Genomic DNA, 25,687 nt, shown 5'->3' on the forward strand with positions numbered 1-25,687 from the left:
ATAGCCTATTTTATTAGACAAAAATGTAGAACAGTAGTGTCATAGAGTGGAAAATGCCATTTGGTTTAATGTCACAGAATGCAGTGCCACGTAGAGCAGCATGATAAATGGTTAACTTTATAGTGTGTTCAAAAATGGCAGATCTGCAAGTTCAGTGTCTTGAATGAGATGTGCTGTGAGTTTGCATATCTGCTATTGTCCAGCATAGGACCGTTGCACAGTGAAGTATAAACAAGGCTTTAGGATTTATAAGTCGTTTTTAGAATATAATAGAATATTCACTCCAGTGAATAGCATTTATCCATTTAGATAACTTTTTGATGTTATTTAATTACTTATTTTTACACAGAAACATAATGTGTGTCTTTACAATAACTGTAATGTAATAATAATACTAATAATGTAATGTAATAATTATTAATTAAATAACCTTATTTTATTCTGAAGGCAACCGGATGTCTTAAATTAGCTAGCTCTCAGACAGGAAGTTCTAAATTAGCTCAAAAGACGGAGCCCCACCCATTGGCTTAGAATGAGCACTTCCGCATATGTAGGACCGTATAAATTTCATGTGACTTGTTTGAGTTTCCACCGTTGCTTTATTCGGTGACGCACACGCACAGGCGGCTATCTTCGAATCATGGCGTCCAGGAGAACAACTATGGGTCCGAGTACTCTTAAAACGTCCACAGAAAATAAAAGGTAACATCTGATCGTTTTCTGCCCGGGAATGTAAAATGCATTATCGGTCAGCTGTTTTGGGTAATGTTTAGGAGCGCACGCGTCCAAGTAGGGCATACTGGCATAGCATTAGCATAAGTTAGTTTTAGCTTTCCGGTTGTTGATGAACTAACTGGCCACGAATTGCTTTTGATTTCAGTTCCAAAAGTGCGACCTCCAAAGATGACAGTGCTGTTGTAAAGAAGAAAACAAAAGGTGAGTAAAATGAGCCCACACGCCACACTGTTAACGAAAAGTAAAATGCAGAAGTTGATAACACGATTCTTTGGCTAAATATGAAATTAGCATTTTTCATTTCCATATCGACTTTTACCTACTTACATCAAACTTTCTGTTTCAGCAGTAGGCTATCCCTTCATTCACTTTCACGAAGCTATAAATATGGGGAACATAATAGCCTAAGATTTAGACTCTAGTAGATGTATTTTTCGATTCTCGAGAGTTCTTGTAATGGATTATAATTTGGAAACGTGTCAAATGTGGACTGTTTTGGGCATATCTATAATAATTTAACTTGATATCTCTTCAGGCAGTGGAATAATTGTGAAGTCTCGCTATTTACAACCTGTTGTCGGGAAGACGGGAAGTCTGTCAAAGGTAATGCAGGAAACTTTATTATTATGAATTAGAATGTAAAAAGAACCACCCACTGATGCAAACGATAAGCATTAAACAATGAACATGTAAAATAGGTTTCTGGTAGCTGCAATTTGCAACAATAGATTCTGTTGAATCTAGAGTTGCAATACTCTCCATTGACAGCCCATAGATCAAATTGAAATTTCCGATCTGCTTGTATTAAACTCGCCAACATTGCAGCTTTAGGGCAAGCTTGAATGATCCCCTTTCAATCTGCAAAGTGTTTGATTCATACAAATTCCACCATAGTGATGTTTCTGTCAATAAATTCCATGCAGGTGATATTTGTTTGTGTTGGCGTTTGGAAGTGCTTGTTTTCATTAAAATGATGTCTTCTGCCTCCTGCATTATGTGTAAATACGAAACGGGTGAATACGCAGTGACTTTGAGCACTTCCAATCACTTAGAAAATAAATCGTTTGCATGGAATTTGTTGACAAAGTAGCTCATACATTTTTTATGAAACAAACGCTTTGCAGATTGAAAGAGGATAATTCAAGCTTGCCCTACAGCTGCAATGTTGGTGAGTTTAACCATTCTGACCTGAGATCAGATTCATACGAGGTTTCCACTGGACACACACTGGTCTGATCAACCCATTCTGACCTGAGATCAGATTCTAAAAAATGTCAGTCGTTCTTTGATTTTTCAAAAATAGCAGACCTACAAGCTCTTAGCGTGTCACCGAGTGGCACGCTAAGAGCTTGTAGGTCTGCTATTTTTGAAAAAAAGCTTGTAGATCTGCTATTCTTCAATAGCTAAAGCATAACGTAATGCTGACACCAAAATGGGTTCCCGTTCAGAATGGGTTAACGTCTAATACAAGCGGATCAGAAATTCTAGATTCAACCCATTATAAAACAAGAGTTGCAAATTGGCTAGGTTTCAAGACCTCTATAAAAAAAATTGAGTCCTTTAACTGTTAACAGAGTAACTCGGCCAATGAGTCTGTCGTTGTACCACCAAGACCCTCCTCACCTAAACCCGTCTTTGCCAAACCAAGACCCTCCTCACCTAAACCTGTCTTTGCCAAACCAAGACCTTCCTCACCTAAACCTGGCTTTGCCAATCCAAGACCCTCCTCGCCTAAACCTGGGTGTTCCAACCCGAAGGTGGGTACACCGCCAAGACGGTCCATGGCCCCCCTGGCTTTTCCAACCCGTAAGTATTTCCTGTGCTGTAAATGTAGAGCTTTCCAGAATATTCTGGGGTGGAAAATGCACACAAACATTTATGAAAAAGTTCTAATCATATTTCTTTGTAGACATATATCATTTTATATTGTATACATGGTTATGACATTTTTACCTTATGGCTTTAATGTATTTTCACATGTTTTGCAGTGATGTAACAAATGGAAAAATCTATTTATTACTGTCATCTGGCTGACATATTGTATTTCTTCTTTACTCTGGCAGTCTATTGTCTAAAAAGCTGTGGCTACTTTTATGTGACAGGGGGTTAAAGAGACCTGTACATGTTTACCTTCATCTTCAGTATTTCTCCTACAGTAGAATGCTGGAATGATAAAAAGGGAATTTTCCTGTTTGCTTACCTCACAGCAAAGGTGATTTTTGAACCTTTGCCAAACATTTCCCTTCATTTTCAATGGAAACGCAGCTCCTAAAATGACTGCATGAGCACTCAGAGGGACTCCCTGGAGCGTCCATTTGATTCGAAAAAAGTTGATTTCTTCATCTAATATCTACACAGTATTGTTTTGCAAGACATGTAGTTTGAGTTGAGCTATAATTGACCACTGTACTGTTTGCCCTCAGCAATGTCAAATCTAGAATCTTCTTTTGTGAGTGCAAGTATGCTGCAGTCCACATTCACTGAAGGAGGACACCACCGCCCTGATTACGACTTGTCTGTGATTAATGGTAACTCATTCAAAGTGATCAAAACATCAATGTGTATTGTCTACAAACTATATGCCTGTGTTCTCTAGTCTAGTTGCTACTTATCCTGTACTTTGTCTGTAATTATGCATGCGTTCAAAATTGTTTGTACTAGTAGTAATTGCAAATAATTGCCTGTGCTTTAGAGAACACTGCAATACAGAATGTTCTGGAAGCTGAGAAAAACCCAGAGAACGATAAGGACGACATCGAGATGAACACGTTCCTGTTGGCTTACCTCACAGCAAAGGTGATATACTGTAACTATAATTAGGACTGGTGACTCATAATAAAATGCTACTGACACATTTTGACTGCATGTTGGTTGTTAAACTAGACCTTGTAGTAATGTACATTTAAGTGATACCAACAAGTCATTTCTTTTTCATTGGCTGTCACAGTTGGAGTTCATTGCTTTGTCAATGAATATTACCTTCATGGTTAATGTCTATTTCTGTGCTCTTTGGGGTCCAGATGGGGCACAATAATGCAAAGCTGAGGGCAGAGATGGATGCACGGCTCCGGGAGGAGATGGAAGCAGATGACCGTCTACGTAAGGAGGTCCAGGAGATGAAGAGGCAGTACCTCCAGACGGAGAAGGAGAGAAGTCTGAATGAGCTGCTGGATTTACAGGTTACCCTAATCAAATAAAGGTTTAGAATGACCTGTGTTCATTTAGGATAGAAAAAGTCCACACACTGCTGTGGTCATGCTCCAAACTCCAATACTCAAAAGTTCCATCAGCCATCACTTGTGTCGTTGCCTTGCATGTTGGTCTCTGTATAAAGCATTCTTTATAGATGGTACATTGGCACTCATGTACAACAAACTACAGGATTGTGTAAATAATGCATTTATTCCAATGTTTGTATTCCACTTTCCTCTGACGTCCTGGTGCATTGCCCTAGTGAACTGTGTTCACACTTGCAGTAATGGATCAATCCATTAAAATGATTATGGGTGAATTATCTAGTGTACAGACTCTATTTTTATGTGTTGTTCTGTCCAACACCTGGCTTTATATTTTGGGTGTGGGTGCTTTCTTGTAAACTGTTTAGTCAGATTAACTACTCCTTTAACCAAAATTGTAACCTGTTATACTTTTCATTCCACTAATATTCCAGATTGCAGCATTGGAGCCAGTGGTTGATGCTGCCAAGCTTTTCACAGAAGATTTTAAATCTTTCGCCTCTGCCATTGACACCACCCGACATGAGCTTCCTATAAAGAACATCCACATCGAAGGGGACAGAATGGAATTTTTGGGTTGGTGTTGACTAGTATAATCAAAGTTTAAGTCTTCTTAAAATGTAATTTTGATGGATTTTCATTTTACTATGATCGTGGTTTGGGGGCATCCATCAATCATGTTTTATTATATTGATCCCCAGGAGGAAATGCATGTCTCAAAGTGGGGACTGCCCATAAGTCTGACCTACGTGGCCGGTTAAGACTGAGGTTAGGGTTGGCAAACTACATGGCCGGTTATGTCTGAGGTTAGGGTTTGGGATAGTCTTGGTAATCTGTCGGACAGAACAATGACATGTTAACGTAAAGTAGTGTTATTGGGCAGAAACCTTGTAGCTCCATATCTTTTTTTCATAGCCTATTTTAGACTTGTTGCATTCCAGTTTTGCAAAATTTACTGAAACTAGCTGATCTATCAGCTCACAATGTGAGCTTGTAGATTTGCTATTTTAGAAATTATTTTCAAACTGCACAATGATGCCAAGTGTGACTAAATTACCACATTGAATCCATTGGAACATAGGCAATGTTTTGAATTTCCTGAAAAGTTATAGTTTTGCACATGCAGTACAAGGTTTCCACGGACCTGACCTGTGTTGGAACTCTGTTGTAAGCTGTGGATCTCCTCAACACCAGATAAAGCAGAAGTTTTCCTGAAGGACGGTGAGAGGATCCTGATGGACTGCACGCATGGTGATCAAGACAACACCAATTGTGTGACATGCCTGAGAGAAATTAAAAAGGCTTCAAAGGATATCAGTCACGAGCTGTCTGAGTAAGCATGCCCACGTCAAATAATACTGCGTAAAATCCTCAGTGTTACAGGCCCATTTGGTTATATTTATACACTCATAAATTACCACTGACTATTTCACTGTAGTCCAGCAACTGGGAGAAGCCATAACATACGAATACCAGTTGAAAATGATTAAAATGTGACTAGGGCTAGGCCCTCAGCTAAGCTTGCATATTTCTGATCACAATGTATTGTGCATCTTTTTATTCAGAGGCTTTTCAGGGCTGCTGGAGTTGTCGGGGTTGGTCAGTCGTCATGCCATCCACACCCAGCAGGCCTTGGCGGAAGAACACCTGGGCCCAGACAGGATCCAGGAGCTGCGCGGCTCCAAGTGAAGGACCCATGTCACTGGGGTGCATACTTTGGTTAGACATAGCATTTGTTAGACATGGGTTACGGTTAGGTTTAGGTGTGCTGCCTCGTGGGAGGTTAGGGTGAGGGTTTGAGATAGGTTGTAGATGTAGGACTAATGACTGGTCTAACCAATGACTAGTCTAAACCAAAAACTGTCTAAACTAAGTACTGCACCCCACCTGTCACCCACTGTTGTATATTAGAGACCTGAAGATGAGTTTGTCACATGAAACCGCATGTAGTTCTATTGTATATATATTTGTGTATTAAACTTAACTTTTATTGTAATTTTGTAATAAACGCTGTTGTGCAGTAAAATTCCATGTCCTAGCAGTCTCTTGAACCAACTTTCCAGCATGGTGGTTGTCTGAAGTTTATTTTTATGGATGAGCATCTGAATTAACTTCATGATTAGCCCAATAGCTGATGCACATGAACAGATTTATTTGTAATGGCATACATGTCTCAAATTTCAGAGTATAGCCTACTGCAGCAACTGGAGAGGTCCTAAATGCCGCCAGCGTTAAAAATCCCTGTGTTGATAAAAAATCCTCTGTGTTGGTGTACACTGTACAACTTGGTACATTTTTACACTTGTTTTTTTTTTTTTTTTTTACAAATTTGCTGCAGATGGTTTTGGATGATGGTTGAAGTCCAACACCCTTGGGTTTTTGGAGTTGGTGTCTAGGGCACCAAGAAAGATTAAACCTTAATCTGGTTTAAATCAAGTTTTATGTAAGGTTTATCAAGTGGTGCAACACAACTCTAATTAGAATTAATCCTTGATCAACAAATCCTTGATTAACCCTAAGCTTTATTTAGTTCTTGGTGCAAAAGGCACCTATGACTGAACGTTTGCCTTTGTTTTATTGAAAACTTTGCACAGTATAGCGTTACGGATCTGTGTAGATAATGGAACCTACATGTTTTTATAACAGTTTGTGGCCCTAATGCATATAAAACTGGGGGTCCTTTAAATGAAAGTCAGAACTATTCAGATTCAGAATGCAGTGCAACACTAAGTAATAATCAAGCCTATATCTCTGCACTTCCAGTTTGTCCAGTAGGCCTATTCCCAAAACTGTATGGTACAAATTAACTGGCACTTGATTTGTTCTGTTAAAATAAAAAGGGGCTATATTATATATGGTATCCGTCTGGAGACCAACCTTTTACTGTTGATGAAGTACATTGAATTGTATTTCATGCTATTTTTATTTTAAATATTAAATTATTCATAAAACAACTTTTCAGTACGCACCCGTGGCGCCACCATAGAGCTGGGGCGCCACCTATGGGCACCACTGGCGCTACAAATTTGTGTTCCGGATGTGACACACCAAAACAATGAAGACTCGTTTTCATTGGCTCGTGCCGGAAAGTTACGGCACACACTCTGACAACGGTAACCAATGAGCAGCAGGAGGAGAGCCCCTCGCCGCATGTGAGTTTAAATTAAATATACATTTAAATGTAGTAATGTACACATTTCTTTGGTATGAAATATGATTGTGCCATTGTAATGTTTATAGCGACGCAAGCATCTTAAATAGCTAATGTCCCGTTTCGTGATCCCACACAAGCACAGGCAGGAGAAAGTACATTCATTTTCTTGATTCGGGGTAGCTTTGGTTGCTAACAGCAAACAGATTCTGCTAAAAACACATATGAATCTTATAGCAGTGAGTGATTCTCAAGTCTCAGCCTTTTTCATTTCAAGGACCCGTTTGATATGCATTCGGCCACGATGATCTATTCTACATAATAAGCGTAGGGACTGAGGGAACGTTTTGGGGCTAGTTTATCTCTCGACTGGGAGGGGACCCGTCCCCAATCTGTGTGTTGACTGTGTTCGGACCTTTTTACAGTCTATGGTTCGGACTCTGGTTCATTTGGTTCTTAACTCAATCATGTTATCGAAGGCAAGGCGTTAAACATTTCGCTCCCGTGCCACTAAAATGTGGAAAGCCCTAGCCCAAACATTTAGACTCCGATTCGTCAGAATCGGGGAAAAAACTCTACGAGAGCTTTTGTTCCGTTTTGTTTTGTCCTATCTGTGTGTAGCCCCTCTCGGGACCCCCTGGGTCAGCTCAAAATTAATATCAGAAACTTCACTACCATTGGGTTCTGACTCGCGGTGCTAATCTGTGTGTATGGTTGTACTGTCGTATTGTTTTGTGAACTGTATTGTACAATGTATCTGTGTTGAGGACCCCCTCTAAAATGAGATGCGACATCTCAAGGTGCTTATCCTTTCAATAAAAGGTATATTAAATGTTTGGGCTATGGAAAGCCCAACCAACAGCCGTTAAGGAATGTGAGTGAGTCCCTAGCCAGACTGACTCCTTCAAATCCCCTGTAAAGACGTAAACGCCCCCCCCCCCCCCTATATTTCCATACTGTACTATTTCAGAGCTACCAACCACGCAATTCTAGGCGTATAGTAGACACCTAGAATTGCGTGGTTGGTACACAAAAATGTGTGCAGGTTGGTAGCTCTGCTATTTCTAACCGTGTATATAATTATTTATTTTTTTTGCATAGAAGTGTATATTTGTAGCCTTTACCATGTCTTTAAATGTTCTGAATGAATTGATAATGGAGGACCCTTATGTAAACATTCTAAACAAGTCTTAGTGCTTTTTCTTGAACTGTACCATTCTGCAAACTGATAACATTTTCAATCATGTATCATCAATCCATGTATTGTGAAGTTGGGAACGCATTGAGGACGTGTCTAACTCAGAGTGTACAAATATTACATTGATACACTCAAGAGTTACATCACCTTATATGAGGATTCTACACTACAGTGTAGATTGGCATCCCAGAGATAGAACTTGTTGGATATTTCTAACTGGCATCCCTCCCACAAACAGTGCCCACTCTCAAAGGAGAGGTCCACATGCAGGGAGACAAAGCCAGGAGGAGAATTGGCGAGGAGGCCGTGACTGTCAAGAGCAAGTGAGGAGGAAAGATGGAGAGGAGAAAACTAGAGGTCAGACGGACATGGGAAGTGTCCCCATCGGCATTTGCAAGTTCATGTGCCCCATTCGGGAGCTGCAGCTCCGAGAGTCACAGAACTGTCTGCATCGCTATGAGATACTGGCGGGTACAGAGAGAGACAGACCACCCAGGGCGGACCCCCTGCGTACTGTGAAGGAATACTCCCGACCCGCCGCTGGAAAAGACAGCACCTGCCCTGATGACCTTCGCCCAACCGCCGTGCTGCTGAAGACTGTGTGTTTCCTTATCGATGACATCGCTGCCTCTCCTAATCTGAAGCCCTGGACTGAGGTTAGCTCAGATTTTTGATAATCATCATCAGTAATACCTATACAGTATAATAACTAAGTGGGTGAAGGGAGGCAAATAATAGAAGAGAGCAAGAACAGCCCGGAAATTCAGAAAATGACATCACTTTTCTACAGCCTTTAAAACTAGGAAAACAACACTTATGCCATATTAAACTATTATGATATCCATAATCCCAGACAGTATTCTAGTGTCATCACAATATCGATATAATATACATACATTTCCCAGCCCTGCCTCTTATTGCCCATACGTTTATGGGCAATAAGTGGATCGTGAATTCGGCCAGCCCAGAGTTGAAGGGAAACGTCAGACAGCCACCAGTTGAGTTTTTGATTCTCTTTCCTTTTGCAAACAATTCACTTATAAGTTGAAAGCTGCAGCGAATACATGCAATTTCCTACCTGCGATTCAAACCCTGGTAACCTACAAAATAGTGAAGCACTGAGGAAACTGTTGCGCCTTTCTTCGTCCTTTTTTTCTCTCTTCAAACTTAACTACGGTAGCGGTGGTCTCAAAAATATAAGGAAAACTTTGACTGGAAAAGACTCGCTCACCGTATATAAAAAGAAGTAAAACTCCTTAGACTGAGACTTAGAAAAATATATTTTCTTTTATTTTATCATGCTGTGCTCATGGTGCTCTGTGCTCATGGTGCAATTAAAAAGCAAACGTTTCGGTCCTCAGACCTTCGTCAGTGCTATGGCACCTATGGGCTCAGTATTCAGTCCAGATTATGCAGGCATTGCCTTGGGCTTCCTTGAACACAATTCAGTGTGGCACAACAATCCTTTTGCCCACAATATGTTGTTATTTAAGAGATACATTGATGACATTATCCTTATCTGGCAAGGTACTGAGGAAGAGCTTCATGATTTTGTGTCTTATCTGAACAATCTGGCACCTACCATAAAATTCAACATGGAATTCAGCAAACATGAAATTCCATTTCTAGACACCCGTGTACTTTTTCAGGATGGTAAATTGTCCACCACTCTGTACACCAAACCCACAGACAAGAATAGTCTTTTACATGCCACCAGTGCACACCCCCCTGCTTTGAAGAAAGGTTTACCATATTCTCAATTCCTTAGACTGAAACGAATCTGTAAAAGTCAGTCAGATTTTCAAAAAGAGAGAGACATCATGTACAGAAACTTTGTTGATAGAGGGTACCCCAAAAAATGGCTCGACTCTGCTTTAACTAAATTGAATAATCCTAACCAGGTTGCAAAGACCAAAAAGAAACATTCATGTGCCTGCATCACCACTTATAATCCTTTGAGCAACGATATACGTAGCATCATAGAGAAACACTGGCATGTTTTGTCAGCTGACCCTGAAGGTGCTAAAGTATTTACTGACCCTCCTCTTTTCTCTCATTATAGATCTCAAAGCATCCGAGACTATATGGTGAAAGCAGACTGCTACATACCCCCCCAGCAACACACGGGGCGGTTGGATGGAGTCACCGGCTTCTACCCTTGTCTACATTGCGTGGCCTGTAAAAACTCCAAGAAAACGAACACATTTACTAGTGCAGTTACTAACAAACAATACACTATCAGACAATTTGTGAATTGTAGTTCCTTTAATGTAGTCTACATGATCACATGTAAATGTAATCTACAGTACGTAGGCAAAACATCTAGGGCAGTCCGCACACGCATCATAGAACACATGAGTGCCATCAGACGCAAGGACATCAAATCTCCTGTCGCCAGACACTTCATGGAAGCCGGTCACTCCACAGCAGATCTGTCTTACACAGTCATTGATCAAATTAAGAAATCTAGAAGAGGGGGTGATTTAGACACTAAACTCCTCCAAACTGAATCTAGATGGATTTTTTATTTAAAGTCTGTCAATCCAGGTGGCTTAAATGAAGATCTCTCCCTCCAGTGCTACCTATAAAGTAAAAAGTTATATTCAAAAAGTGATTATATAAGTCTGTCAACATGTGATGTATGTAATATTCTTGTTTCCTATATAACTGTGATTTTGTATATCCTTTTTGTAATGTCCACGCCCACAATCAGGTGATGTCAATTAGTAATTCTCAGCACCTGAGCTGTATTGTTTGAGTTGTTTAAAAGTATGTTCTTTGTCTGTGAAAAACCATAGCACTGACGAAGGTCTGAGGACCGAAACGTTTGCTTTTTAATTGCACCATGAGCACAGAGCACCATGAGCACAGCATGATAAAATAAAAGAAAATATATTTTTCTAAGTCTCAGTCTAAGGAGTTTTACTTCTTTTTATATACGGTGAGCGAGTCTTTTCCAGTCAAAGTTAACCTACAAAATAGACCACCTTTTCACCAAGGGAGATATTGACGAGCTTCAAGCATTCCTACTTGTGAGTCAGTACGTGTCCTACTGGGGTCAAAATTTCTCAATGGAAGACTACTTATATTAACATGTACTCTACCCAACAGATAGGCCTAAATAACATTAATTAGTTAAGTTCTGGATTGCAGCTTTAAGTGAAAAAATTATGAAATGGTGAAAATGATTGCTTTCTTTAAAGTTCACAAAGCAAGCATTTCCCTCTTCCAGGGAAAGCATTTGCTTAAATAAATTCAGTGTGCTTTTGTCATTCGTTCTCCAGGTGTATGATTTTGTCTTTGACCGGCTGCGTAGTGTGAGACAGGATATGATCATCCAGAGGGTGTCCGGGCCAGACTGCGAGCTCATTCTGGAGCAGACGGTTCGCTTCCACATTTACGCCTCCTACCGGCTGTGCGGCGAGCCCCTGAAGGTGTATGACCCATGCATCAATGACACTCACCTGCAGGAGAGCCTGAGCTGGTTGCTGGACTGTTACGCCAATGGGACAGGACCACATCCCAACCAGGAAGAGTTCCAGGCTCTCAGTCTACTGTATAACCTGGGTGAGCAACTAGAATTTGAGGCAATGTCTTATATGCTTTATTATTATTATTATTATTATTATTATTTGTTTTGCGAAAGTGGGGCGTTGCATTTGTTTGGGTCCATGTCTGTCTGTTTGTCCCAAGCTAATTGCACAAACTGCTGAACTGATTAGCAGCAAACTAATAAGCTACATAAGTACCTTCTCAAAAATGTGTTCAAGATGTTTTGTACTTTTTTAAACACTTACCTTTGAGTATGTGAGTGATTTGGGCTGTCATAGCGCTGAAACCTTGCCCAAATTTAGATAGATAGATATGTCATAGACAAATTACCTCATGACCTCGAGATCCACATTTTTGTACACTACACTACTACACACAAGTTGTAACATGTACATTGAATATGTCAAATAAGATCTGTCTCTACTAAGGCTGTCTAGTGGCCTTACAAGACAATTCCTCCCATTATTCATCAGGTTCTCCTCGAGTCCTCCACCACACCATGGAACTGTCAGAGGACCTACGTGTGTCTCCTGCCATCCGCCTTGCCCTGTCTATCAACCGGGCCTTCCTGGAGCGAAACCCTGTACGCCTGCTCCGGTTGGCCCAGAGGCTGAACTTCCTGCAGTGCTGTGCCCTCCATCGCCACCTGGGGACGTGTCGCAGGGACCTGCTGCTGATCTACAGCCACGGACACAGCAGCCGCAGCTGTCTGTTCCCCCTGGACAGACTGGCTGGCCTCCTGGCCCTGGAGGGGCCCCTTACAGCCCAGCTGTGTCAGCTCCATGGGGTGAAGGTCACGCAGGGCCGGCAGGTAGTCTTCTCCAAGACGTCCTTCACCGAGCCCGACGCAGGGAAGCTGCCGTGCACGCTGCATCATGACATAGTGGCCGAGAAGCAGAGAGACCTCACTGTCGGCAGCATCATCCATGGCTGTGCTAGAGAGGTGACGCGCGTCGAAGATTTAACTACACGCTCCCGCGACACATTGTGAGCTTGCTGCTTTCGATGAGCGACTCTGCCATGTGAGGAATAAATTAAGCTTTATTAAGTGCTGGTTGTGGCCTTTATGATGAAACGTGATTGACACTTTGTCAGACATGCTCATTATTCTCCTTTACAATGTGAACTTTTTTTGTTTGTTTACTGTTGCTGTTAAAAGGACCACACTGCCGTCAATACATTTCAGTCATTGACTATTAAATGTACAAAAATATAGACCGTTTTATTTTACTTTATTTTGAGATGTTTGCATTTTCTCCATAGTTAGCAAAACATTAGCAACCATGTCTTACTCAATAATAAATGTTTGATAAACATCATTGGACATTTACATTTCATTTTCCTCATTGGAGTATTGTTGGTTTAGCCTCTGGGACCGCAGGTGTTTTGTTTATTGTTGGCTAGGCCTACAGTTTATTGCCAGACCAATATGCCATTATACATTGTATGAAAGTTGCAGTATTTATATGTTCTTGTGTTCACAATTCTTCATTAAATGCCATGTTTTGCAAAGTATTTCCTTCTCGTTTACCTGGTATTTTTCTTCAGCTACGAAGACAATTGCACTTGAACTAAGTTGCCACTTGAGGGCGCCCAAGGCTTGTAGGTGAGTAATGGACTTTGTCAACCAGCAAAAAAATGAGATTTAACATTTTCATGTATAGATTGTTACCTAAATGGGGAGAATCCATTCCTTATTACACAATAAAATCCTCAGTGTATCCATTATTTGTTTTCAATTAAAGCAGCTCTGCCATTTGTAACTGTTATGTTCTACCTGAGATTCGCAGCCATAGTTAACCGCACGATCGAGGGACTCAAGCTAGTGGAGAGGACACTTGTGTGCTTCAGGCAGTACTACTACGTGTCAAACAAGGTGTCCTTGACCGACACCCCCAGGGTCTACATTTCTGGAGGAGTATACTAGGGAGACTACATCCTCCAAACACAGTGTGACTGTAGTGATATTGCAGACACTGGTTTTCAACCAGTGGTCCTTGAGGGCGTTCCAGGCGGTCCAACAACTTTTATATAACAAATGTTGATCAAAAGAAAAATGGACCCGTAAGGGTCCGTCCGTTTGGTTACAAACTCTCCGTCCATCATTTAACTGAGTCTGTAGTGGACACAATCAGGTTTTGGTTGTCACTCTCAGTGTCTCAGACACAAATGAAGAAATGATATTATAATTATCATCATAAACAAGTTCTGGACTGCAGCTGTAAAACATGACTTTTTTTGCTTTTGGCGTGCGTATCGTAAACATGATCGAGAGGTGGTGGGGATCTGGTGGAGATTGTGAGTGTGAATGGACCATTGAAAGCCCGATTCATATTTCGTTGCACGACGGTATCGCGCGCGTAAAATAGCTGATCTACAACTAGCTCTGGTCCATAGCAGCCAAGAGCTAATCTACAACAACAAGCTCACAACGTGTCGCATCGCGAGCTTCTATAGATCTCTTTTACGTGGGGCCAGCGGAGGTGTGTGTGTGTGTGTGTGTGTGTGTGTGTGTGTGTGTGTGTGTGTGTGTACGCGCGCGCGCATGTGTGCGCACGCCACGGAGAAGTAGCTCTGACTGGCAGATGTAAGGGGAACGACTTCAAGAGAAATAGAGGTGGAGGCGAGCAGCCAGAGAGAGCCAGTAGAGAGAGAGAGAGAGACGGATCCGGATCGGTGGAGAGATTACAAATTGTAATCTACTTCTACAACTTTCAGCAGCAGGATAAGGACGCTTTTCTGTTGTAATGTTGAAGTGTGAGATAACAACAGTCCTACAGGGCGGGTGATCATGAAGGCACGTGAAAGAGGACTGTCCGCCGTGTGAAAGGAAAAAAGAAGAAAAAAAAAACAATCGACATTATACGCGAAGTGGGATGATGAAAAAAATAAACCTCGATCCTTAGCCGTTTCCAGGCGAAACTTTTGCACACCTACTCTAGTCTAGGCTGCCGCACCAACCAGTCTCAATGGATAGACCGCTGTAGGGAGAAGAGACGGGTGAAAGTAACAGTCACTACAGTTTCTGACTGTAGTGAGTTAACTTATCCTCATTTTTGCAAAGGGGAGCGAGATATTCCCCAATATCTCGGCTACTTTGGGCCAAAATGCTGAGATTGGGTTTGACAGCTGCTCTGGGTCTTTGGTGGGTTTCGTTCATCTGCAACGTGAACAGAAGTTGTGGACAAGAGAGGCAGTAAGTAAACTGTAGTGCAATGAAATGTTTTGATGCGAACTTGCGAAGCTTTTTGAGCAAAAGCAGTGGTCTGAGTTTCGTACAGCGTTATGGCAAATTTACAACAACATTTGGCATTTGGTAAAGCAGTACTATAAATCGATAATAATGACACATGTCCAAATATGTTGACTTGATTCGTCCAAAATGTTACCCATGCATGCTCATGCGCGTGTTTGACTCAGTGGCCTAGATCACACGTTTCACGTTTATTTGATCGTTACTGAGGTTTCGCCACACGATACTCAAAAGTATCATGTCACTAAAATGGCCTTTGAAGCTCTTTGATGATGGTTGTCAGGTGACACTGATGCATGCATGTGTGTGTGTGTGTGTGTGTGTGTGTGTGTGTGTGTGTGTGGGGGGGGGGGGGGATGTTCTATCCATCTATGCATCCATTCAGCTTTAGACTGATCTATTATATTATCAATGTTTGTGTGTTTGTGTTCTGGTTGCCAAGAATTGGAAACTATTTGGTTAATATACCTCGTGCCAATTGAGATAGGCTAATGCTTGCAGAGGACAGGAGCCCCCCCCCCAGTTTATCCAACATAGGCTCTTCCTCTGCAGATTCCACATACCTGTATATCCCTCTGCCCACTGTTGTACACCTCAGCACATAGTAAGGCTAGGGAGATAGGACTCATAGGAGATGGCCTGGTTCTCAAAGTGGGGTGTGGGCTGGGACAATGATTGATAGTATTAGTAACCAAAAGGACCCATACAGGTCCATTTGGTTCCATCTGTAGTGTGTACACTTGTCCGAGCTAAATGAACACACAGGACTTTACAGTGTAGATTGGGGTCACAGAAATAACTATTAATAATGATGTCCTTGGCCCAGGCCGTAGCGTAACGGTCTGGGCACCGGACTGGTAATCCAGTCGCAGTGTGCCGCGGGTTCGACTCCCGGACCCGACACGGCCTTTACTGCATGTCATCCCCCCATCTCTCTCCCGTTTCCTGTCAGCCTACTGTCTGTCCCTTCAAAAATCAATAAAAGGCGTAAGCCGCAAAAAAAATATCTTTAAAAAAAATAATAATAATGATGTCCTTGGCATATTAAACTGAAATGACATGTTCCAGTTGATTAAACGGCACAAAAGCACAGTGCTTTTTCTGGTTTTATTCGTAGCAGTTTTTGTATTGACTAATGACCTGTACCTTTGTTTGAATTGTACCCATTCTACAAATTGTGAATACAATTTTCAATCAATCATTAGACTTGGTAAGGAGATATGTTCCATTGTATCCCTGGTCCAGACATGTTCATTTGTACGGTGCCCCCCTGCACTGCAGTGCACACAGAGAGAGCAGGGAGATGACATGTTATTGGTCTGCTATCAGTGTTGCTGCTGTCAGCACGGTGCTGAATGATGGAAAGCTTAATCCTTAGTCATGGAGAATCATGTTATTAATTGTGAAGAGTTGCCCTGTTGCCTAATTGACCAGAGGGACTCGGGAGGGGTGGAGTGGAGCACCTACTGGCTGACTAAATAAGTAAATATACAACCGCCTTAATTTAAGAGAACACAAATCCTTCCTTTTCAAGTACCGAGCGACCCTCCGATGAGTAGCAAAGTCAGGCAGAAACAGAAAAAGGTTGAGCGCAAGTTTGGAAACAGCCACCAGCACCCGATCAAAGAGCTGGTTGTAGATCAAACGCATCACATTTCCTCATGTTATCTTCTCCACGTCTTCTTTTTCAAGGGATTTTCTCATGACTTTCAATGTCAGGGAGGAAGGAAGGCTACTCATGTAACTACAACTATATGAACTATGGGTTTTCTGCTAGTCATATACATGATATCCATGTGCTTGAAATTTGCACCCTATATGGCCCGAAGAATAATGATGTCTGTGTGTTTGACTAGGGTTTGACTAGATTGCTGAATTCCTCCAATGCCCATAATGCTTTAGTGCACTTCCCCTCCTTATGGAGAGGGGGGAGGCTGCATGGAGGTGTGACTTCGTAGTCCAGGAAGGAAGTAAGACCACATTTTCATGACAGGTTTTGGTCATGAACATGGCGTCTTGACTAAAATATCTAAAATATATATATATTACACACATAAAAACCTCAGGAAAGTGTTTCTTGCGATCTAAACATGATTAAAATAATCTCTTGTTACAAAAGGGGTGAAGTGGCCCTTTAAGCTGTGGAAGGAGACCTGGCGGGGAGATATGTTCCATTTTATCCCTCTGCACAGACACGACATTAACATACAGTAGTCCATATGGTCCAGTTTATTCAGCATATCCCTCTGCACAGAGAAACCAAGATATTGCCCCTGGCTCCCCAGCACAGTAATACCAAGCACCTGATCCACTTTCAAGCATGCAGCTGGAGCTGTGCTGGAGCCTGGATGTTTTGCCCACTGCTAATTTGTAAACTGATTGTGCTGCTGGATATTCCAAGTCCAACATTAGTAGTCCTGCACTAGCCTTCGTTCCCAGGCTTACTCGTCTGCGAAGAGAAAAGCCTGGTCACAACCTAAGGCAGAGACGGTATTGAAGAGAAAAGCCTGGTCACAACCTAAGGCAGAGACGGTATCGGCGGAAGTGTCGGCCGGAACATCCGTCAGATGCATTTCCCCCGGATACGATATTCTTTCGACCGATCAGACTTGTTTCTTACACGGAGAATGTAAACTGATTCGTGAAGCGTCGATGTCATTTCCATGAGCGGTACTTCCGCCGAAATCCTGCAACTTCCGCCCAAAGCAAATGATACCGTCTACATTACAGCATAGGTCTTGATACCGTCTACACTACAGCATAGGTCTTGATACCGTCTACACTACAGCATAGGTCTTGATACCGTCTACACTACAGCATAGGTCTTGATACCGTCTACACTACAGCATAGGTCTTGATACCGTCTACACTACAGCATAGGTCTTGATACCGTCTACACTACAGCATAGGTCTTGATACCGTCTACACTACAGCATAGGTCTTGATACCGTCTACACTACAGCATAGGTCTTGCCCAATGCCCAGCGTGCTCCTGCACGGGAAGTCTCCCATACAGTACATGTCTCAGTCACAGGTAATACAATAGCCAATCAGGTTTTGGTTGTCACTCAGACAAAACCTTTGCTATGGGTTGTGCATTAAATATGGCCTGTCCTTATGGAAACATAATTGAGAATAACTTAGTGATACATCCTGTCAGTATTTACACCCACTATTTTATCATTGTCATTCATGTTACTGTATTTAATTTTGACCATCGCATAGGCCTATCTATTTAGTGAAGCAAACAATAATGAACATTAATATGTTGAATTAGCATTTATCTAACCGGACAGTGCAGCGTCTTGCTTAAGGATACTTTGATAGCAGTCATAGCTGCAGTGAGGATTGAACTTGGGACCTTTCCATTACGGGAAGGACAATAGGCTACCCTGCCATCCTTAAATTTGGCTTTTTTACAAAATGTTTATACACATCAAAGAATGACCTTTGCTCCGCCATGACCTCAGTGACAGCCGCCTCCCCTCGGATTTAAATGTCAGAGTGGCTCGGCTGTGGAATCTCGGTCGTTAATTTCCCAAACAGACTCCCAAGGTTTGACAGAGGTGCCAGACCACCCAAAGAGAGCACACAGCTCATTGGCCAACAGGTACCATGTCCCTGGTATCCTTGCAATTAAACTCGATCTGGCTGCACAAATCCATGTGGAATGTGTGTGTGTGTGTGTGTGACTGTGTATGTATGTGTGTGAATCAGTAAGATAGATGAAAAGGGCGTGTGAGAGGAAATACATGCTTTCAAATATTTATTATATACTTCATAATGTATGATGGTAGCTTCACCTCTATTGCTTCCTCGAAAGCAATGCTATTTTGAAGTCATTCACAGAAAAGAGTGAAGACTCTTACATAAAAGTTTTATGTACTTCATAATTTATGATGTGAGTTTCACCTCTATTGCTTCCTCGAAAGCAATGTTTTTTTTAACCCATTCACAGAAAAGATACTTAAAACAGTGGTCTTGTATGCATAGGGCTATCTTGCGCCAACCCTTATCCTTAAACTTATTTGCCATTTTTCACAACTTTGAAAAACATTGTAAAATAGCGGATCTACAAGCTACGGATAAGGGGTAAGGAGTGGCGCAAGATATAGCCCATGGCCTTTTAGCCAATGGAAAGTTGGCTTTCAGGGAAACGTTCTGTCCTGTCTCTATCTCCTTTCAATCTCCAGCTGTCCTCCCTCTCTTCCTTATCTCCATCCCCTACTCTCCTCGCCCTCCTCCATCCATCTGTGCTACCATTCTTCATCTCTACCCAACCGTTCGTTTTTTCCCCCTCATCAACCTTTCCATCCTTATGCAATCTTTCTTTCCCTCTTCTACGTGACTAACCGTCTCTCCACTCTTCATCCCACCTCTCTGACCCTGCCATGATCATTCTCCCACCCAGGGGTTACCTGGTCGTTGCCCCCTCAGTGTTCCGAGCAGGCGTGGAGGAGAGTGTCAGTGTGACTGTCTTCAATGCTAAGGCAGAGACACGCGTTCAGGCACAGCTTGCTGTGAAGGGAGACACAGTGGCCCACGGCCATGCCACCATGTTCGGTGAGGATAAAATCTACTATGCCTCAGCATAATGTTTAGATTTTTTGAGGGGCGCTAGCCCCTCCTATACACGGGTTTAATGTTTGTCTTTAGTTCAATGTTTGTTTTGTAAACATATTGACAATGAAGGGAAAATGTATATCATAATGTGTCATTTACGTCATATTGTCTCTTTATTGTTAATGGTGTTAACATTAAACCGTTTGCACCATATCACCATTACATTACCTAATCAACATGAGTTAGACTTTAATATATTAGCGCCCCTCACTTCACACGGGTGTGAGTTTTGAATATATATTTGAATTTCTTCCAAAAAACTTAGGTCAGTAAACAGTATTTATTATAGAAGGCGTTTTTAGAATCAGACTCGGTCCTAAATGGGTTAAAGCACTGTTAAGGCCATCATCCCACAATGACATCAGGAGGGAACCCAGTTGACTGAAATGTGACAACACACTCATAAGACCTAAATTGGAACTATTGCGGTGCACATATGGTACATGCTTCTACCAGAAAGTCCCTTCCTGCAGTGATTCTTCAAAAAGGGTATTATGAAGGCAGGCAAATTGTATCGATATCGTGATATGAGACTAGTTATAGTCTTGGATTTGTAATGCTGGTTGTAATCACCGATGGTAAACCGAATTTTATACTTTCAAAAAGTTGCAGAAATGTTCACAAATTGTGAAAATAGCCAATCTACAAGCACACAACGTACTGCACGCGTTGCGAGCTTGTAGATGAGTTAATTTAGCTATTTTTGAGAAGCAATACAAAAAACTAACCCACAATATTGATATTGAGGTATTTGGTCAAAAATACTGTGATAATTGATGTTGTCTACATCACCCCTAACATACACTCATGCCATGACTGCTACCAGGGTCCTTCCTCCATGGCCGTTGAGGCTTCATCAGCCAAGGCTGTCCCACCAGGCCATGGTTGTATACACGCCTGTGTGATTTGTTTGACAGCAACGCTAATGGATGAGGCTGGCTGTGCCTCAGAGTGGCATGGAGACAGCCTACAGCTGGACTCCCTGCTAACCGGCCCGGACCACTTAAACCCTCTATTCTTGCACCAAATCACTTCACAAAAAACAAACAAACAAACAAAACTAAACTAAAGAAACACACACACACACACACACACACACACACACACACACACACACACACACACACACACACACACAACAATGCCAATTTACAAGTTCACAGCTCACGAGCAAATGTCGTCCCCCCCCCCCCCCCTCCCCAAGTGGGTCAAGTGGTTCCAACTGGGCCAAAGCCTACTGTAGTTAGCACACTAGTTCAGTAATAGAACAATTTTGAGCTGTTGAGTTGGTTAGCAGGATGTGTTGTTAGGTATGGGTGAAAGAAAGCACCAGTTTAACTGTCCCTCATAAATATTAAATAGAGTAAATATAATGTCTTTTAAATATCACAATAATCACAGTCAATCTCCATTTATAAACAATCACCACAAAATTGTTTTGTAAAATATGTTGGACTTTTCTGGCTTTTCTGATTATTGTTTTCTATTGCAGACAAAGGCACCATCAAGTTAAAGGTGAGATCAACGAGGTCTTTTCTTACTGTCATTCTACATGCTTCCTTTTCCAGCCATGTTTCAAATGGACGGCGTTTGTTTAGTGGCGACAGCTGCACAGTAGTGAGAGCCTGCCTGTCTGTTTGTGCGCATTCCTCAGGCAACATGCAAAACACTATTTGTAATGCAACATCTGTCTTTGCACATTCATTGGGAATAAGGTAACAGCCTCAATGTAATATGCAACAGCTGTTGACGTGCATGTATGGTGCACCGCCCCCAATGGCTGGAATGGATCAATCTAGCATGCACGACTTCATTCCTTCCCTCGCCTTCTCCCCTGCTTGTTCTTCATTCTCCCCGTCCATTACTCCTTCCTTCCGCCCATGTTCACATGAGCTATACAGTCTTATGAAGCATGCTGAGCCATTAGCCTGGTCTTTGTAGTTGTGTGTTCGTCTGTTCGTCTGTGTGCCATGGTCATGCCTCTGTAAGGTATGCTACTTAGAGCCTGATCCATGCCAGATTTTGGGGGTCCGACGCTGATCCTGATTTTGGAGAGGCCTCAACCACCTGATGTTTTGACTGATTTGTAAAAATGTGCCAAATTTTGAAATCAATTTGGAAACATAGACTGATTTAATTTCTCTTACCACTGTTTTATCCATTGTGTGTGTGTGTGTGTGTGTGTGTGTGTGTGTGTGTGTGTGTGTGTGTGTGTGTGTGTGTGTGTGTGTGTGTGTGTGTGTGTGTGTGTGTGTGTGTGTGTGTGTGTGTAACCAGGTTCCTCCAGGGCTGAGAGGCCAGGCCCATCTGAAGGTATGGGGGAATCGGCACCTCACGGAGGGAGGCTACATCTTCCACAACTACACCACGGTCACCGTGGAGAGCAAGGGCACTGCCGTCTTCATCCAGACGGACAAGCCAGTCTACAAACCCAAACATAAAGGTCTATCCTCATTGCTACTTCATCAGATATCACAGTAGATGACCTGCACTGCATCTGTATGTGTACACGGGTGAACTCGAGCCACGCTACCACGGATTGAGCCACCTTTGTAGATAGTTTTTATTCCGGCGCGGCACACATCCAAGTGTAACAAGTCTTCCCCCCCCCCCCATTTCATTTTCATTTATTTATTTCGAACATATTAAAATATAGATGAGGAAAAGACAAAGGAAATAAAAGGAACATTTCATTATTTAAAAAGAAAAATAAAGAAATTCTTACATAATCCTTTACTGATGTTGTTCGTAAAAAGGAGTAGGAAGAAGTTTAGTGAAAAACATATCTGGTCCTACCCCTTTTTGTGTATCTGATAGATTCTTCTCACAATAAAATTAATACCAAAACGAAAAACAACATAAACAAAAATAATCAAGCATACAAGATAATACAACTAAATAATTAAATATACTAACTGGTGGAGATAGAGTGAATCTCCGCATACGTTTCGTTTTCCAAGTGAAACCTTTGTCAGGTGAAAAGAAACGTCTGGTGTCTCCCATGTGTTGTCAACTTGTCACATGGTTGTCTACACCATCCTTAAGCCAACAGATGGGGGAGTTGGCAGAGAGAAGCAACGCAGTACAGACATAGAGCATGGGCAACAACTAAATTGGGAGAAAATTAGGGAAAAACACAAAGTACAAAGGTTAAACACTGTCATGTGTGAGCTGAGGCTGGGCCCAAGCAAATGTATTAATGACCACAATTGAACTCATGATAGAAATCATGCCCTATCAGTATACTCTATTTTAACTTCCGACTGAACTGCGGCCAATTAAATAAAGCAATTTGGACATAGGACGGTATTCTACAATTGGTTCCCATGGATTCAGACCAGGTGCGAAGATTTGTTGTGCTCTTTGGTTTCCATTGAACAGAAGGTAATGGCATTACAATGCAGTGTTTAAATACAATAACATGTTTCCTTTTATAGAAGACCCTGTTGTGTTTTTAAATGTGTTATCTTCTCCTCGTTTTCAGTGCTCATCAATGTTTACACAGTGACCCCTGATCTGAGGCCGGTCAGCGACAAGGTGATGTCACTTTTCTGCCTTGAAGAATATCAAACAGGAATTAACTGATGCTTGCTTGTCTAACATGCACATATCCAATTACAGAATCACATCAGAAAGCTCTCTTTGTTTTGCATAATTTTGTTTGTGTTGTTTATAAATTGGTTACTAAAGCGGCATTAGAAATCAATTTTACTTGTGTCATTGTTTTTGCGAAAATTTCCACTACGTACTAGCATAGATAGAAGGATACACTTATACAGGACCGCGCACACACACTTTCACAGAGAAAAATATAAAATGAAACAAAAAAGTATAATACAATAAAATACCTATATTTTAAACAAGATTAAATAAAACCCTGCGAGTCTTATGTATATGTGATGCCGAATAATCATATGCATTACAACATTGTTATTCTTCAAGCGATGACGTATGTTTTAAAATTAGAACGTCATCCATGATATTTCCTGCAAATATGCTTTTCCAACTTCATCGCTTTGTGGAATGAAGGAGGCAGCCCTAGCTCACCCCGAGCACACAGAGATGTACAGTTTACGTATTTACAGAAGCCGGGAAGCTCAAGACATTTCGGCTGGAATGTTAGCAATGGCCTCCCAGTATACCGTGCCACTGTGCAGACAGACTGTTTATTGATGTCCACAGCTATAAAGGTCCACCGCTGGCCAAGGCCAGCTCTCGCTTTCACAGATGAAAGATTGTTGCGCAGATGAGTGGTGGGGTGTGGTGGAGGCGGGGGTGGTGTGTGTGTGTGTGTGGAGGGGGGGGGGGGGGGGGGGGATGGGGAGAGAGGAGAAGGATGATGTTCTGTCTGTGTGTCATCCTTTGACCTTTTGCTCCTTGTTTCTGTTTGTGTGTGTTGCTTTTGCAGATGGAGGCATATGTTGTGGTGAGTGGAGGTTGCTGGGACCACCCATGGTTGGGAGGGTCATGTCCAGGATGGGACAGTGACTGGTTGTTTCCAGCCACACTGGAGATTACAGGGCATGAGACGGGCCAGTCTCACCTTGATAACAGGGTGCTCCCTGGAACAGCCCAGGGATAAACAACATGAAAGAAGACTTTCATCTTTCATGTTGTTTCTCTTCTCTTCTCTTCTCTTCTCTTCTCTTCTCTTCTCTTCTCTTCTCTTCTCTTCTCTTCTCTTCTCTTCTCTTCTCTTCTCTTCTCTTTTCTTTCTGTCTTTCTTTCTGTCTTTCTTATTCTTTTTCATCTTGAGTTTTAAGGGCAAATATCAAGCTGGTGATATTTGGCAGCTCATATGATGCTTGCAGTCATAAGTTATGTGCGGAGGTCCATGCATGATTTATGGGTGTCATTAAGTAATAAGCCGGTTGGACTACTCTTTGACCTGTAAACTGCACAATCACCTGAGGAAAAGTTGCTAAGGTATTTCAACGTCAGTCCGGGTCAGGAGCCAGGTCTTAAGGTCAAGTTCAGAGGGAGGGAAAACGCAAGCATGAGTCTCAGTTCAACGCTGTAATGTTTTAAATTACAAACCAGGTTTGACCCTTACAACTTGAGATGTGAAAGGTCGTTGTCATTTGTTTTGTTTTTTATCTGATGTTCTGACCCTTCAGGATCCAAGAGGATCCAGGATGGTCCAGTGGAAAGGACTCAGATCTGTGTGTTGCGGTAAGTCCACTTCTTTTGCAAAGTGTAATTATCATGGCCCCATGCAGCGCAGTGGTTTCATATGACACTGTAGTGTTGCTTCCAGAACAATGTCCATGCTTCTTCCATCCATGTTATATGACGCTGAAACAATCTCAATTTTACATAATAACAATTAGTAGGCTAATATGGCACCTGCATACGTCAGAAGAAGTCACATTTATTTTGGCTTGCAGAAACCGAACAAGTTCTCTCCGGACAAAATAGTTTTAAACTTGATGCCGCTCCGCATTGAGTGCTTAATATTTGACCCTACCCACTGAATACAGTGCTTGTACTGTGAGTGTGATGTTGCCACCCTCCATTATCTTAATCACCCTCTGACTATAACGTTGTCTTCTATCATACTGTATATTGTATGTAATTGTGCGATACATTTCTCTCCAGGGATTGTCAACATGAGTTTCCCTCTGTCCGACCAGCCCATATTTGGAGAGTGGCTTATCTTTGTGGAGATGCAGGGTCACACCTACAACAAGTCCTTTGAAGTACTGAAGTATGGTGAGCAACTGTATACAAAATATCCATGAGAATGAATATTATATTTTATATCTAAAGGGTTTTGCAAATGTACTTAGTTCACCAAATAAATGACTTTATTTCTATTATTTACCTACTCTGCAGTGATGTCTTTCACACAAGTGTCAATCAATTCAAGTCATTTTGAATAGTTTTGAATTACGAAAAAGTTTGAGAACTACTGATTTAGAAGGCATTTGTAGACTCGG

The 25,687-nt window shown here is 41.8% G+C and overlaps 2 protein-coding genes across 2 annotated transcripts in view; both read left to right on the forward strand.

Moving 5' to 3' along the window:
• The first annotated feature begins 616 nt into the window (after window positions 1–616).
• LOC310859892 (uncharacterized protein) lies at window positions 617–13,387 on the forward strand. Its single transcript, XM_083766659.1, has 13 exons — window positions 617–702; window positions 881–936; window positions 1,271–1,338; window positions 2,310–2,541; window positions 3,159–3,263; window positions 3,428–3,531; window positions 3,756–3,914; window positions 4,406–4,547; window positions 5,166–5,304; window positions 5,537–5,656; window positions 8,559–8,976; window positions 11,605–11,887; window positions 12,346–13,387. The coding sequence occupies exons 1-13, from the start codon at window positions 641–643 to the stop codon at window positions 12,861–12,863; spliced, it is 2,406 nt and encodes an 801-aa protein (XP_083622785.1). The 5' UTR covers window positions 617–640; the 3' UTR covers window positions 12,864–13,387.
• Window positions 13,388–14,408: 1,021 nt separating this feature from the next.
• cpamd8 (C3 and PZP like alpha-2-macroglobulin domain containing 8) overlaps window positions 14,409–25,687 on the forward strand; it is an 84,358-nt gene continuing 73,079 nt past the window's right edge. Inside the window, exons 1-8 of the mRNA XM_083767994.1 lie at window positions 14,409–15,068; window positions 19,537–19,688; window positions 21,241–21,263; window positions 22,026–22,191; window positions 23,233–23,285; window positions 24,157–24,174; window positions 24,866–24,920; window positions 25,347–25,460. Of these exons, the coding sequence (XP_083624120.1) occupies window positions 14,980–15,068; window positions 19,537–19,688; window positions 21,241–21,263; window positions 22,026–22,191; window positions 23,233–23,285; window positions 24,157–24,174; window positions 24,866–24,920; window positions 25,347–25,460 (670 nt within the window). The 5' untranslated portion in view covers window positions 14,409–14,979. The remainder of the gene's footprint in view (window positions 15,069–19,536; window positions 19,689–21,240; window positions 21,264–22,025; window positions 22,192–23,232; window positions 23,286–24,156; window positions 24,175–24,865; window positions 24,921–25,346; window positions 25,461–25,687) is intronic.

Source organism: Protomyctophum parallelum (genome assembly GCF_964188405.1).
Source record: "Protomyctophum parallelum genome assembly, chromosome: 6".
Taxonomy (NCBI): domain Eukaryota; kingdom Metazoa; phylum Chordata; class Actinopteri; order Myctophiformes; family Myctophidae; genus Protomyctophum; species Protomyctophum parallelum.